Source organism: Stigmatopora argus, chromosome 2 (genome assembly GCF_051989625.1).
Source record: "Stigmatopora argus isolate UIUO_Sarg chromosome 2, RoL_Sarg_1.0, whole genome shotgun sequence".
NCBI classification, from domain to species: Eukaryota; Metazoa; Chordata; class Actinopteri; order Syngnathiformes; family Syngnathidae; genus Stigmatopora; species Stigmatopora argus.
The window spans coordinates 14640291-14653369 of record NC_135388.1 but is presented as its reverse complement, the minus strand read 5'-3'; the positions used below and the strand labels follow the sequence as shown (position 1 = coordinate 14653369).

General features: G+C 38.5%; 2 protein-coding genes across 6 annotated transcripts in view; one reads left to right on the top strand and one right to left on the bottom strand.

The window, feature by feature from the left end:
* The window catches only part of slc9d1 (solute carrier family 9 member D1), a 27358-nt gene that overhangs the window by 4742 nt on the left and 9537 nt on the right, over positions 1–13079 (bottom strand). Inside the window, exons 4-19 of the mRNA XM_077594853.1 lie at positions 8533–8674; positions 7578–8446; positions 5866–5981; positions 5012–5324; positions 4678–4845; positions 3894–4073; positions 3581–3781; positions 3269–3397; positions 3104–3196; positions 2847–3033; positions 2117–2234; positions 1827–2022; positions 1014–1164; positions 854–933; positions 613–762; positions 305–444 (exon numbers count right to left, since the gene is read on the bottom strand). Coding sequence (XP_077450979.1) covers positions 340–444; positions 613–762; positions 854–933; positions 1014–1164; positions 1827–2022; positions 2117–2234; positions 2847–3033; positions 3104–3196; positions 3269–3397; positions 3581–3781; positions 3894–4073; positions 4678–4845; positions 5012–5272 — 2019 coding nt within the window. The 5' untranslated portion in view covers positions 5273–5324; positions 5866–5981; positions 7578–8446; positions 8533–8674 and the 3' untranslated portion in view covers positions 305–339. The remainder of the gene's footprint in view (positions 1–304; positions 445–612; positions 763–853; positions 934–1013; positions 1165–1826; positions 2023–2116; positions 2235–2846; positions 3034–3103; positions 3197–3268; positions 3398–3580; positions 3782–3893; positions 4074–4677; positions 4846–5011; positions 5325–5865; positions 5982–7577; positions 8447–8532; positions 8675–13079) is intronic.
* dcun1d2b (DCN1, defective in cullin neddylation 1, domain containing 2b) lies at positions 7547–12569 on the top strand. Of its 5 annotated transcripts, XM_077594861.1 has the most exons (8): positions 8300–8314; positions 8387–8734; positions 9708–9924; positions 10001–10169; positions 10415–10545; positions 10620–10702; positions 10816–10912; positions 11106–12569. In XM_077594861.1, the coding sequence occupies exons 2-8, from the start codon at positions 8693–8695 to the stop codon at positions 11183–11185; spliced, it is 819 nt and encodes a 272-aa protein (XP_077450987.1). In that variant the 5' UTR covers positions 8300–8314; positions 8387–8692; the 3' UTR covers positions 11186–12569. The 5 variants fall into 5 exon arrangements, with proteins under 5 accessions (XP_077450991.1, XP_077450988.1, XP_077450987.1 ...); XM_077594865.1 differs by lacking the exons at positions 8300–8314; positions 8387–8734 and adding an exon at positions 7547–7750; XM_077594862.1 differs by lacking the exon at positions 8387–8734 and having other exon boundaries at positions 8106–8314.

The following is a 13079-nucleotide window of genomic DNA, read 5'->3' as shown; positions in this document are numbered from 1 at the left end:
TCAAATGACATTTTTTGATCTCTTTTAGTTGAATGTATTCAAGTATGATGGGTTCAAATACAGCTATGACAGTGGAACATGTATACATTCATTGCAAATGATAACGATGAGGTTTTTGTTTTTGGTCGTAGTTAAATATGCCACTAGCATACCAACAGAAGAGGCACACAAGGAAAGGAAGTTGGAGTAATCTCGAAGGTGATATTATTAACACACCTTATAAATTAGCAGAAAATGAATTTGCACCAACCCCATTTGATGGAATCGGAAGAGAAAATGAAGCAAATTCCCGATGCAATTTTACCTCCTTGTAACATATAGTTAAGAATGAGGGCCTGGTCATGTGACAGTTCTTCGAGACACCCATTGGTAGGTAGTCAATTTCCAAAGGACTGGTGCCATTAGCAAGCTGAGGGTGCTGACACTGAGGACAAGCAGGTACACCTAAGTAGAAAACACAGTGAAAACTAAATTGAATAAGTTCATTCTTCTGTATATTCTAGACTCACCCAGAGTTTAGCGTTACAATCTAAGAACTATTTTAGTGGTTGCTAAACTTCATACAGCGGGGAAGACATCTCATATGTGATGGATTGTCAAAACGCGACTGACCTCTCTGGAGATGATGCCGGCACGACGCGCACGGCTGCTTAGGACAAAGGAGAACTCGCTGACTTGCGCCAGACCTGCCGAGACGATCCAACTAATGTGACGAGAGCTTGGTGGCAGGATGACATATAACACCAGGACTGACAAGATGAACTTGGAGAAGACGAGAAACAATGATGGAAGAGGACTTGAGAATTATAAGGACAGGGAAGAAATCATACATGAGGAGGAACAATGCTGCTACCTTTAATATGACCAGTGTAAGTGTGAGTGCCACCAGAATGGTGAGTTCATACAGTACGAACGTAGGGAACACATGGAGACCTGCGGCACCATATAAAGTTAGAATCAAAAGTAGAAGACTGAAATATTGTAATGTCATAAAATCATTGCGGCTCTCTGACCAATTGAGGCGAAGAAGATGATGGCGAGGAAATGTTGAATTGGCTCAAAGCATCCCATGACCTCGGCAGTGACCATATGACCCTGGGAGGATAGCAAAGCTCCAGCCAGGAAGCAGCCCAACTCCATTGAAACATCCAGAATATCTGTGACCTTAACAAGAGATCATACACATAATAAATAAACATGTTTCTTTACAGTTGGGCAATCTAAACATCAACTAACGATCCACTCAAACTGGTTAAACTTACAGTCGGAGTATTAATATATTAATGTCTCTGAGATTTCATTTTTATATTTATTTTTTTATCAATTTGTATTTTCAGTGTAATTTCAGTGTACTATGGATCTGCACCACAATCATACAAAATAAATCAACGTGAATTCAGTGCGAAAAATTCTGAAGCTTTTTGGTGGCAGTGGAAATTAATAATTTTCGGACTTTAAGGCACACCTGATTAGAAGCCACATCCACCAAATTTGATGAGAAAACTATAAATCATGTTCACTATACTACTAGCCACACTTATCCAGATATTTACACCAAACAAAAGGTAGCTCAAGTAGGCTGTAAAAATAACCGGATTAGCTGCACAGTGAAATAAACCCCAGGGTTCAAAGCGACGGGAAAAAGTAACGAAAAATAAGGAAAAATATTAAATACAATAATTACATGTGTAGTTTTGCTATTTGTACCCTGATAGATCCTTACCCCCCTCAAACAGCATATTGAAAAAGCAACACTATATCCCCCTTGATATGGTAAATAGCTTAAGGACAACAACAAAAATAAAAAATAAAAACTTTAAAAATACCGTTAGCATGAAAAAAACAAAAGCTGCTATCCCCAGCACCAGAATCTCCTTGTTGCCTTTGTTCTCCGCATGCAACTTCTTGTAAAAGGGGCCAACCACATACGATTTGAGCAAAAGACAGAGGAGTATCACGGCAGCCAGAGATGCCAGGACACGCCCCAGGAGAGACAGCACGCGAAAACTTTCAAGCAGGAAGCTGTGGTACACAGAGGGAATTGTTTGGGTTTTACCAGTGACATCTTGCATGGCTGCCTTGAGGAAAAAGATACTTGAGGGGAAGGGTAACTGACCTTTCTGTTTCTCCACCTTGAGCTTGTATCATAGTGGGCATGACAGCTATGAATAGGCCAAGTTGAACATCTTGCATCACTAAAGTTCCGAGGAGTACACTGCTGTAGTCAAGCTCACCTGTTTCACGCAGACAGAACAGTGACATGTTACATGTCACGAAAAAAAGCTGGTGAAGACATTAACTGAGCGGTTGACAATTGTCATTTTAGGATAGCAACAGTATCTTAAGTTGAAAAATTTAGATCATTTCAAAATATCTATGCGCAACATGCAATAAACCAACACCTAACCTACACTAGTACATTCCAAGGAAAGCAATACAAGATCCGTACCCAACATGTTTTTTTTACAAAAATTTAAGGGAGAATTTTAATTTTCAACCTATGCCATGGGTGTATTTTCATATTTATTAGTGCTGTACGTATGACTGACAGCTTTTCCTCATCCAAGGGATGACATTAATATTGTGATCACCAAATGCAGGTGCACAACAAAGATGAAAACATATTTTTACTCATGGTTTAATGTAACATTTGCACTGAATAAAGTATACATTTAACAGTTAAACAAAGAAAACTGTAGCAAGTATAATAAAATAAAAAAATATATTAAATTCACCATATCTTTTAATGTCATGAAACCTCTGTCCAAGATATGTTCCATGTCAAATTGAAACCTTCTTTTACAATGCAGATTTTGGAAAACAGTAGGGCAAATGAATGCACTAACCTTCTTTCTCCCCTCTGCTTGACCCTGCTAAGAAACGAGACACTAACGGGGTGCTTGACAGTGATAGACAAACGGCAATGAAGACTGTCTGGATAGGTTGAATGTTCAGCACTTGTCCCCATAACAAGCCACTAATAACCATGAGCAGGCACAGGTAGCAGGACCCCTGCACGGACAATTTCCATACCTGCACACAATATGAATATGAATGGTTATGCTAAATTGGATGAAGAGCTCTAAATAAACTCATATCTAACCTTTCGAAGACGCTCAGGTGAGAACTCCAGTCCTACCACAAAGAGAGTAAAGAAGACCCCCAATTCTCCCAAAGTCTCCACCTGGACCATAGACTATTGTACACAGGGAATAAAATCAACACAACCAATAATGAGAACTTCAATTTTGCAGTGACAGACACACACTTTGATGCTGTTGAAACCAGATGGTCCGAGCAGGACTCCACAGATGATGTATCCAAACATGGGAGGAAGACCCACCAGACTGCATGTCCAGCCACAGGGTAGCGACAACATCACCACAGAAACCAAATCCTACACAAAAAAGAATGGTGATAAATACAGTCATACTATTCCATGTTTGGGATTATGTAAAGGATGACCAGCGCTTTTGATATCACATGCAATGTGACATCATGTAATAATCCACATTTACAATCTTTTTGCAAAAACATGACATGTTGTACAACCCATAAAAACAAAAATGAATAAACTGACCTTGATAAAATGAGGGTCTGCTCTTGGAATTGTGGAATCTCTGGGTTTGGTCAGCACATATTGGTTGTTTTGAGAGTCAATGAGCATGCTCAGGCCCAGGTCGCTTTCTACTTCCCTTTGATTTGATTTGTTCTTTCTCTTGTTTCCGTTTTCCTCATCACCATCCACTCTAAGTACGGCTTCGACATTCACTCCCTGCATCTATAGCAAAAACCAAAGAGTGTAGAAAGAAAACACGTCACACCCTATCCACCTTAGTACAAGAATTAATCTGGAAGGAACTCCTCCCCACAGGACTGTTATGCATGTTAACCTTTTTGTTATTGTCAAAGGCATGTTCCTCAATGTCCTCTTCCAGTCGGTCTGCTGCCTTCCTCACATTTTCTAGGATTTCATCAACCATGGACAAAGTCTTATTTTGGGCAAGGATGCTTTTTACAGCCTCCTGCTGGTGCTTTTCCGCAGCCACCAGTTCAACATATTCCTGCTCCTCCTAGAAGAATTTAGCCAATGAAAAGAGGAGAAGACGACATAAGATTTATTCATTCATCTATAATACTACCGCTTGTCCTGGTTAGGGTTGCTGGGCAACACAAAAAAACTTCAATGTGTGCATAGCTAGAAGGATAAGTGCACAGAGTAGTGATAGAACTGTGTCAAGGTTTTATGAGTGAGGAAGTTTTCAGTTGGCCAATCCAAATAGTAACAGTAGGAATGACATGACTAGTCCATCATATAACAGAAGGAAGGCATCCTTGTGTCATATGTCGATTTACAGCAAACACTGTTTTAGCCATGCCCAAACATCCAGAGGACAGAGAAGGTAACAGAATTTAATGCTACATCTCAGTCATTCGGTACTAAATCATTCTCAGTCTTTTTATGTTTTCAGCACTTCTATTCAAACATATTTCATGTATTTGGTGACAAATTTTGAAATATACTTCTTGAGGTCTATTGTAAATCCTGCTAGGCAATATTGCAGCTATACTTTTCAATGATGTAGATATTTCCCTGTATCCTACAAACCTAAAATTAAAGATATGCACTAGTTAACTACACAATCACTAGTTAACAGATTTTTGTGTTGTGGTCACCTGGATGGCTGCCTTCCTGAGGGACTCCAACCTCTGTTTGCTGCTCTCCCTAATCTTGACCAGATCCTTATAGTCTCCCTGCAAGGCCCTTTGCAGACTGTTTATAGCCTGGAATACCATTTGCTCGCTCTCATTCAACACTTTCTGTAGAACCTGTATTGTATTCACCTGAAGGAAATGATTATTGCACAATAGCATTAATACAACAAGAACAAGATCGTATTCCTACCACACAAAGAAGTTACATTGTCTTAAGGAGTATTGTATTACATGTTACTTAAGATATTTTTGCTCAAATAATGCAATCTGTTTGACAAAATAAACCATCCTTTACCTGAAACTGACGCTCAATTTCTGAAAGGTTTTGGTCTCGCTTAATACCAAGTGCGGTGCTTCCCAGCTGTTCGACAACCACCTTTTTTTGCCGTATAAGTTTGCTCAACCACTTGCAGTCGGTGAACAACCAGCTTTTGGGTTGTTGTACATCCACACTTCTGCGATTTTTCATGACGATTTTTGGAGCCACATGTTTTTTGTGCTCCACAGGAGATGCCACGGCCAGTCCAAGCCACAGAAGCAAATAAGCAATATGCATTCAAAGAGGAGATCACTCCCAACTAGAGTGAGTGGACCAATTAAAAATAAGCCTGCAAATTGTGACAGACAGAAAAAAGTATATGAAGAGACGGGTGCTGTTATGAAGCTTCACCAAAAATGACTGAAACCAAAGTTTTAAAAAAGTGTTGACTAGTAACTGAAATGATAATAAATAGTTATAATGGGAACTAATTCCAATGATTCTAAAAGCAGTGGCAAGAAACATGTCTAAAAAAGTTATAATTTGGACCTGTGCTCTGTAAAAAAACTTTTAAAAAAACTTGTGAACTAGATAATTGTAAAAACAGGAACACTTCGATACGTTCAGAGACAGTGAAGCTTTAGGGTGTGGTTAAAGCTTTTTTTCAATTTGCTCTGCACCCAATTGAACTTTGAAGTAAGTTAACAAGTGTATTTGACTTGTCTGACATTCCAAGTGTGGTTTGTAGCACTGACTGACCTAAATTTGAATACATACTGGGGTTGAACTTTCAAGACTGCCCCTCAATTGTCCAGTGATACTGCACTTTGTCTTGTGTAAATTCAATACATAGGCAATGTTTACAACTCATCTACTAAAGGGCTGCTTACCTTATTCAGCATGAGTGATGCTGAGTGATGATAATCTTCCAAACTGCTCCCCCTTCCTTCTGCTTGGTTAAAGCTACTGCTATAAGTCAATAGCAGCACTGTTCACAAGGTGGCCTCTGTAGTGAAAACACACATTCATAAAAATAACTTAGTTTGCAAAATGGTGTGATTCAACTGATATTTTCTTTCAGGCTTTTTGTCAAATTTGTAAACATTTTGTCAAACTAGTTTTACTGAACTGTATGAATTCCTCATGTTCCAATCTATACATTGATGCTAAACAAGAGTCAATTGGAGGTGGAAAAGTTTATGGATTAAACGACATTTGATTGGAAGCTGTTTTGAAAATGTCTTTTTCATGGATCAGAAGACAAGATGGCAACCTGATATTCGAACGCGTTTGATTTCTAAAGATGACTTTTTGAAAACACTTTCAAGTCTCAAGTAGGCTTGGACAACTTGGCAGGAAAACCAACAAGAACACCACCCTGAAAATTATCCCAATACCGAAGTACTAAACAATGCTTGACCCACTTTGCATGTAACTAATTAAACTACATCACGTGATGAAGACATTGTGGTGTCGTATAGATATTGCTTTAAATTCCGCGAGAAGTTGCTTCGGGAAGAGCGAAAGCAAAATTTTGGTTTTCTGACTGATCAATCACTGCAATTAAAGTGAAAATTCCACAATACAAGGATTTTCGAAACGTCAGACCTTAATAGGGAACTCATTTAAATCATCTGGGGGCAAAAAAACAGACTGTAGATCTGTTTTTAATCATTATAATCGATCAATTTTCCAAACTAAAGACATTTCCTGTACTTGTTTATTTTAACATCATTTGTTTGGACTGTTGGGATTTGAATTTTCCCTTTTTAATGTTTTATTTTGTTGTTCTGGCACTGCTGAGTAGACAGCAAAGTAAACATTTAATTGTGCAGTAAAATGTACTTTTACTGTGCATATGACAATAAATCCTTTGAATAATTTATTGAGATATAATTTTAAAAATCAAAAATCTCCACGCACAAATAATTATTAATTGTACATTTAAAATAATAACTAATAACCAAAATGTGATGTCGCATTGAATTGAATGCTAATATTGTCATTATACACCAATAAGTGCACAAATAAGAACAACAAACAAATAATCAATAAAAAATCAATACATAATAAATAAAAAACAAATAAATAATCAATTAATAACAATAATAACAATTATGATAATAATTACAACAATAATAAAAATAACAATGATGATAATAATAGCAATAATAATAATAATAATAATAATAATAAGAAGAAGAAGAAGAATATGAATAAGAATAATTAAATAACCAATAAATAAGTAGTCAATATAATAAATAAGTAGTAGTCAACATAGATAAGTTAGTTGGCTAGGTCTTCATGGGTCAATATTATAAATGATAAAAAATAGTCACTTTGTCTACAAAGGGTTAATGAATGACATTGAGTTATCAGAAACAAAAACAAAAATGCATTAATATATAAAACCCCTTACTTGCTCATTTCTCAGCTCGCGAGTAGTCGACGCGCAACTACACGCCTTCAGACGCAATCGAGTATAAAATAAAATTAAAACTAAAATTGCCCAGGAATTGAAAGAAATCCCAACAGATCCTCTCGCCAGAAAAAGGTGAATCCGTCTCAGGTTGATTAAACACGTGGATAGACGGAGGCTTACCTGCGAAACATTCCCACTGCGCTGTCTCCAATGTACGAGTGAAAAAGCCGGAAAACAATCGGCTTGTTGTATTGCACCGATGGCTCCCCCCGCCTGCCGAGTCGTGTCACATAACTTAACCAAAGCAACTTTTATTCAACCCCCCGCGCCAGCAGCAACACTCTTCTGCGCAGGTACTTATTTCCCTTGGTCCATTTTTAATAACGTTTTCTACGTTGCTCTGTAGTTGGAGTACCTGTTCGGCTTGTCGGCTTTTAACTTATTTTTACTTCCGAAACAATCGATCTGCTTCGGTATGGGAGTTGTAGTTTTGTTTTTCCTCCTAGCGTGCCCAAAACGAACACGAATATTGAATGCCGATTTAATTTTGACGCAGTATTCTAGTTTTAAAATGTACTTTTAGTTCAAGCGTGGAATGCAGCCAATGTTGATCGAAGACGCAATTGGACATAATCAACCGATTGCTGCAATAACATGTTTAAATGATTAAGAATGACTTGAGTTTTTATCCCCACGAATCTTCTATCAAGCGATCATAATGTTGGCATTCTTCTGCAAAACTTTCGCCCCGAATACATGAGATAAGGTTCAAAAATAGACGTCAAGTCACACGGTCTTTGCCGCCGTCTGGACTACATTTCCCATGATTCAAGGGGGCACACAGCAGCGCAATTCTCCTGGCGCATGCGCACAAAGACTAAGCAGATATGTTGGCCAAAACAGCGGGGGATAAAATGGTAGGTACAATTCAAAACGCGATACCACAACAACTGTTCAAAATGCCAATCCAGGGTCTGTCCGTCTTCCAGATTTTGACGTTATGACAAGCCAATTGACCGTAGTGCCTTTAGGCTAGTGTCGTGGTCTTACTGTGATGGAATTGGCAGTATAATGGTAAGGGAAGGTCAGTGGTTGGTATATTTGGAACGGGCACGACATCGCTTGGGGCACGTACCTTTTCCTTTTTTGGGAGTGGATTGCAACGACCCCCTTTGCTGCTCTTCCGATCGTAGAGACCACTCTTAGGATCCTGTGTCTTCGTGTCACGGATCGGTGAATGGGCACTGTTCGATCCCAGGTGGGTCGAGTCGGCAGTCCTGCAAGAGTAACAGCGGATGTTGACCAGTTCTGGATTCATTTATCATTGCATTATAAAGGTGCAAATAATCGGGAGATTTCTGTCATTCTTTTCGAGCTTCTTCAATATTTTGTCTGCACGCACCTGCGTTTGGTTTAGTATTTCATAAGAGGCACAGAAGTAGTAGTGTTGCTGTTGAAAACAAACACGTGTATCTTTCCATATTAACTCGTTGCCTGCCAATGACAACGATAGTATGAACATCTCAATGCAGATTTTTTTTAAATTTTATTTTTACTTTTTAGCCGATTTTTTTCGTGATATGTTATGCTGATTTATTTTATTTATTCATGCTGAAAATATCGCAACCAATATTACAGATATCCCTTTTACTTGGTTTTACAAAATAAATAACTATTGCTGCAAATCTCTGCCGTACATGGTTACAAAAACACATTCAATAATAAATATATACATTCTAACTAGTTTAAAATAAAAAGCTGTAATAGTAGCTATTTTCAGATGATGAATCGTGTTTTTTTTTTGTATTTCAGTGTGTCCTTCGGGTGCCTCTTTGAGAAATGTTTTGTTACACAAATATTACACAATGCTAATTTACTGTCATTGCTTTCTAAACAGAAGCAATCATACTGGGTTAACCCAGTGGTCTGATTTACAGCAGCTGATAAGACATGGTAATACTCCATCGGATCCGATCTCGTAACCCAAAACAAATATTCCCAAAATAGCCATATTTAATGCCGACGCTGAGAATTGAAACGGCACAACCCCAAACAATTGGCGTCCAGTTCATTCAAACTGGGAGTACTGGCTGCGAATGCTCATTTTTCACTGCCATTGACTGCACTAGAGATTTGCTGTGAGGCCTCCCAGTCAAAATTGATTGGACAAATGGCACATAATGAGTTAAATGAGCACCACATTTTAAGGGTTGCGTAGCTGAAGGCTTTGCAATGTTGTGTTGACTTCCACTGTTTATTCATGGTCCATTGTTTACCCCACGGCGCTTGTGGTGTGAATTCTTCTTCCAGCATAAGTTAAAGTCGTCGCAGAGAGACAAAGTTCGGCAGTTCATGTCCTTCACACAGGCAGGAGAGAGGACTGCCGTATATTGCCTGTCACAGAATGATTGGAAACTAGAGGTCGCAACTGACAACTACTTCCAAAATCCGGACCTGTACTATAAAGAATCCATGAAAAACTCAGTAGATCGCAAGAAGCTGGAACAGCTTTATAACAGGTATAAAGGTGAGTATTTTGGACTGAGTGAGACTGAGAGGCCAATCTACAGTGGTTTGATCACATTTCTGTTCTATCTTTGCAGACCCCCAGGATGACAACAAAATCGGTATCGATGGAATCCAACAGTTTTGCGATGACTTGACCCTGGACCCGGCCAGCATGAGCATATTGGTGGTAGCATGGAAGTTCAGGGCGGCCACACAATGCGAGTTCAGCAAGAAAGAGTTCCTGGATGGAATGGCAGATCTTGGGTGAGAAGTACTCAAAAATGACTGACTTGATTTCTCCAAAATAATCAAATTATATCTTTACGCTACATGAGATTCTTACTCTAGACTAACTTCCGTTAGTGTTAGCATCAATGGCACCCGATGAGTAAGGGTTACCCAGTCCTGTCATACCCTAGTCTTTACTCTCCTCCCTCTTGGACGTATGTTGCCGCCAATAGCACTGAATTAATGTGAATAACGTTTTTTTTTTCTTGAATTCCATCCAGCTGTGACACTCCGGACAAACTGAAAGCCATCCTTCCCAGATTAGAGCAGGAGCTGAAAGACACTGGGAAATTTAAAGACTTTTACCAGTTTACTTTTAATTTCGCCAAGAATCCAGGACAGAAAGGTTTAGGTAAGGAGAAAAATGGAAATGTTTTGACGTGTATTCATCCCAACTGATAGGGTCCATGTTTCTTCCTGTTTTAGAGTTAGAGATGGCGGTTGCCTACTGGAATCTAGTCCTCAATGGTCGCTTCAAGTTTTTGGATCTTTGGAACAGATTCTTGCAGGTGAGAGGGAAAAGTAATCGAAACTCACGCATGTTGGATTAGGATCAGTGAAATGGTAGAATTTCTTTTTTTTCTCCTTTTCAACTATGGGGATGTTACTGTGTTGCACTCAGGAGCATCACAAGCGCTCTATCCCAAAGGACACATGGAATCTCCTTCTTGATTTTGGCAATATGATTGCAGATGACATGTCAAATTATGATGAAGAGGGTGAGTTAATGAAGTTGTAAATTGTTACAATAAATCTACATGTTGATTTTCTGGCTGCTCCTCTTGGAGTAGTCATTATTTTTCTCAAGGGAGATTATTTGCAGCTCAACACTTTAATACATTAGAATTTGCATGCAGCATAATATGAAGTGAGAAGTAACTAATTCTGTATATTTTCCAACTCTCTTCTCAGGGGCATGGCCTGTTCTTATAGATGACTTTGTGGAGTTTGCCCGACCAATCGTGATGGGGGGGAAAGGCGGCATGACATAATGTTCCATGCTTATTGCTGTGACTGGACTTCTCCCGTTTTTTTCTTTTTTCTGAAGTGAATGATACTTTTCAAACAATAAGCCAAACAGACATTCACGGGAGTCTTGTCTGCAGTGTTCTTGAACTTTGAGCCTGCATGAGATGCCGGGCTGTTCATGGATGAAGATGTTTTTGTCGACTTCAGAAGTGACGGTCTCTTGGTACTTGTCATTTATGGACAAACCTTCACCATGCCGGTGTGGACTCGGCTCACTGACCTAAAACTTTTGCACATGAAGGGGGTAGCGAGAGTGAGCTTTTTGGTGCAAAAGCACCTTGCGTCTTCCATTTGCCAGTAAAAGAATGGAACGGTACAATAAATCCTCCATGTTTCTGTTGCGCAAAGTTGCCATTGACAATCTCTCTGACACTCAGTGAGAGATGAACAAAATGTGCACTTGGTTGTTATTATATGGATGTTGTGGTTGGTTTCATGATGAACATTTTAATTTGCTTTTATAACTAGTAAATGGCTATTTGTGGTTATTTTTAACATGGATTAAGTTGAATATGGAGCGCCATATTTTGTACTCACGTGATTTCACTTTCAATACCAGCAAGGTCACAGTACTTACAGTATAACACTGTACTTAATCATGAATAGTTGGCCCTCAGTTTCATACTATTTAATGAAAAAATATTTTCTCAGTTTCTTTAGCAACTACACATATCCTGGTGAATGAGGACTAAGTGCACAGATATATATATTCACATTTTCTAGCGCACTGTAAGCTGCTACATTTCACGTCAACATTCAATTCATCAGTATTTGAAATGTATTCTGTTTACACTGAGCTCATAATTCCATAATACGTAAATGGTTTGTATCAGAAAATGTCTCACATTGACATTGTCGCTAGCTTTGAACGACACCCATTTAAACACACCCCATGAGGTGAAGCGTGACTACGTCACACATTTTTTTCTCCTTTAGTTTGTTACCAAGACTTATTAACCTGCGATACATTAATTTGCACTGTTGCCTTCACAAAGCTTTCAACATGTGATTCTCAAACCTGCATTAAATGTGGATGCAACAAAACAGGTTTTGAGGAGTTACACCCATATTTCAGAGCTCCAGGTGTACTTTTGGTACGCTAGGCTTGCTTGCACTATTATTGTGAATTATACATACGCTGGACAATTCGCTGGTGACCTCAGTGCATGGCATTGTGAATGGAAAATGTGTCATCTTAAAGATGGTCAAAGGTGTTACATTTTTGTACATGTTATCTGTTTCTGGTCACCCTAAGGTTTTCCATAGCAAGGAAAGAGATTTTGTTCTCCCAATGAAAGTGTCATTGTTTTACAAAAGATCATCAATAAAGCATGTCAGTGAAATTAATTGAAATGACTATCTCATTACTTATTAACTTTGCCTGATCACAAAGGAAATGAATTGATTATTTCACTTTGTTACAGTACCTTGAATGTGTATGATTTTCCATTCGGAAATCAATGTGTTAAAAATGGGGATTTTACAACTACAAACACAGAATACTTGAATCAGTACAATGCAAAAGTAATGTGTCGCGTATTGGTGGTGGATTGATTCAAAGTATAAAATAAACGCATCACAAAGAAAGCTGTTTTCTCAAAATAAAAAAAAAACTTTTATGGTCACTGATTTTCAAGACATTGTATTGACAACATCACTACTTTTGTTTCTATGTAGGTGTTTCAACATTCATTATTCAAAACAATATGTAAACATTTCAAAGACCGTGACGCTGATTGCCGTACAAGAAGCCCTGTCTGGTGTGTATTTGTGTGTGAGAGAGTCTATATCTGCTTGGTAACAGTTGTCTCTTATCAGGTTACATTCCAACTTCATGTCATCATCATTGTCAGTATC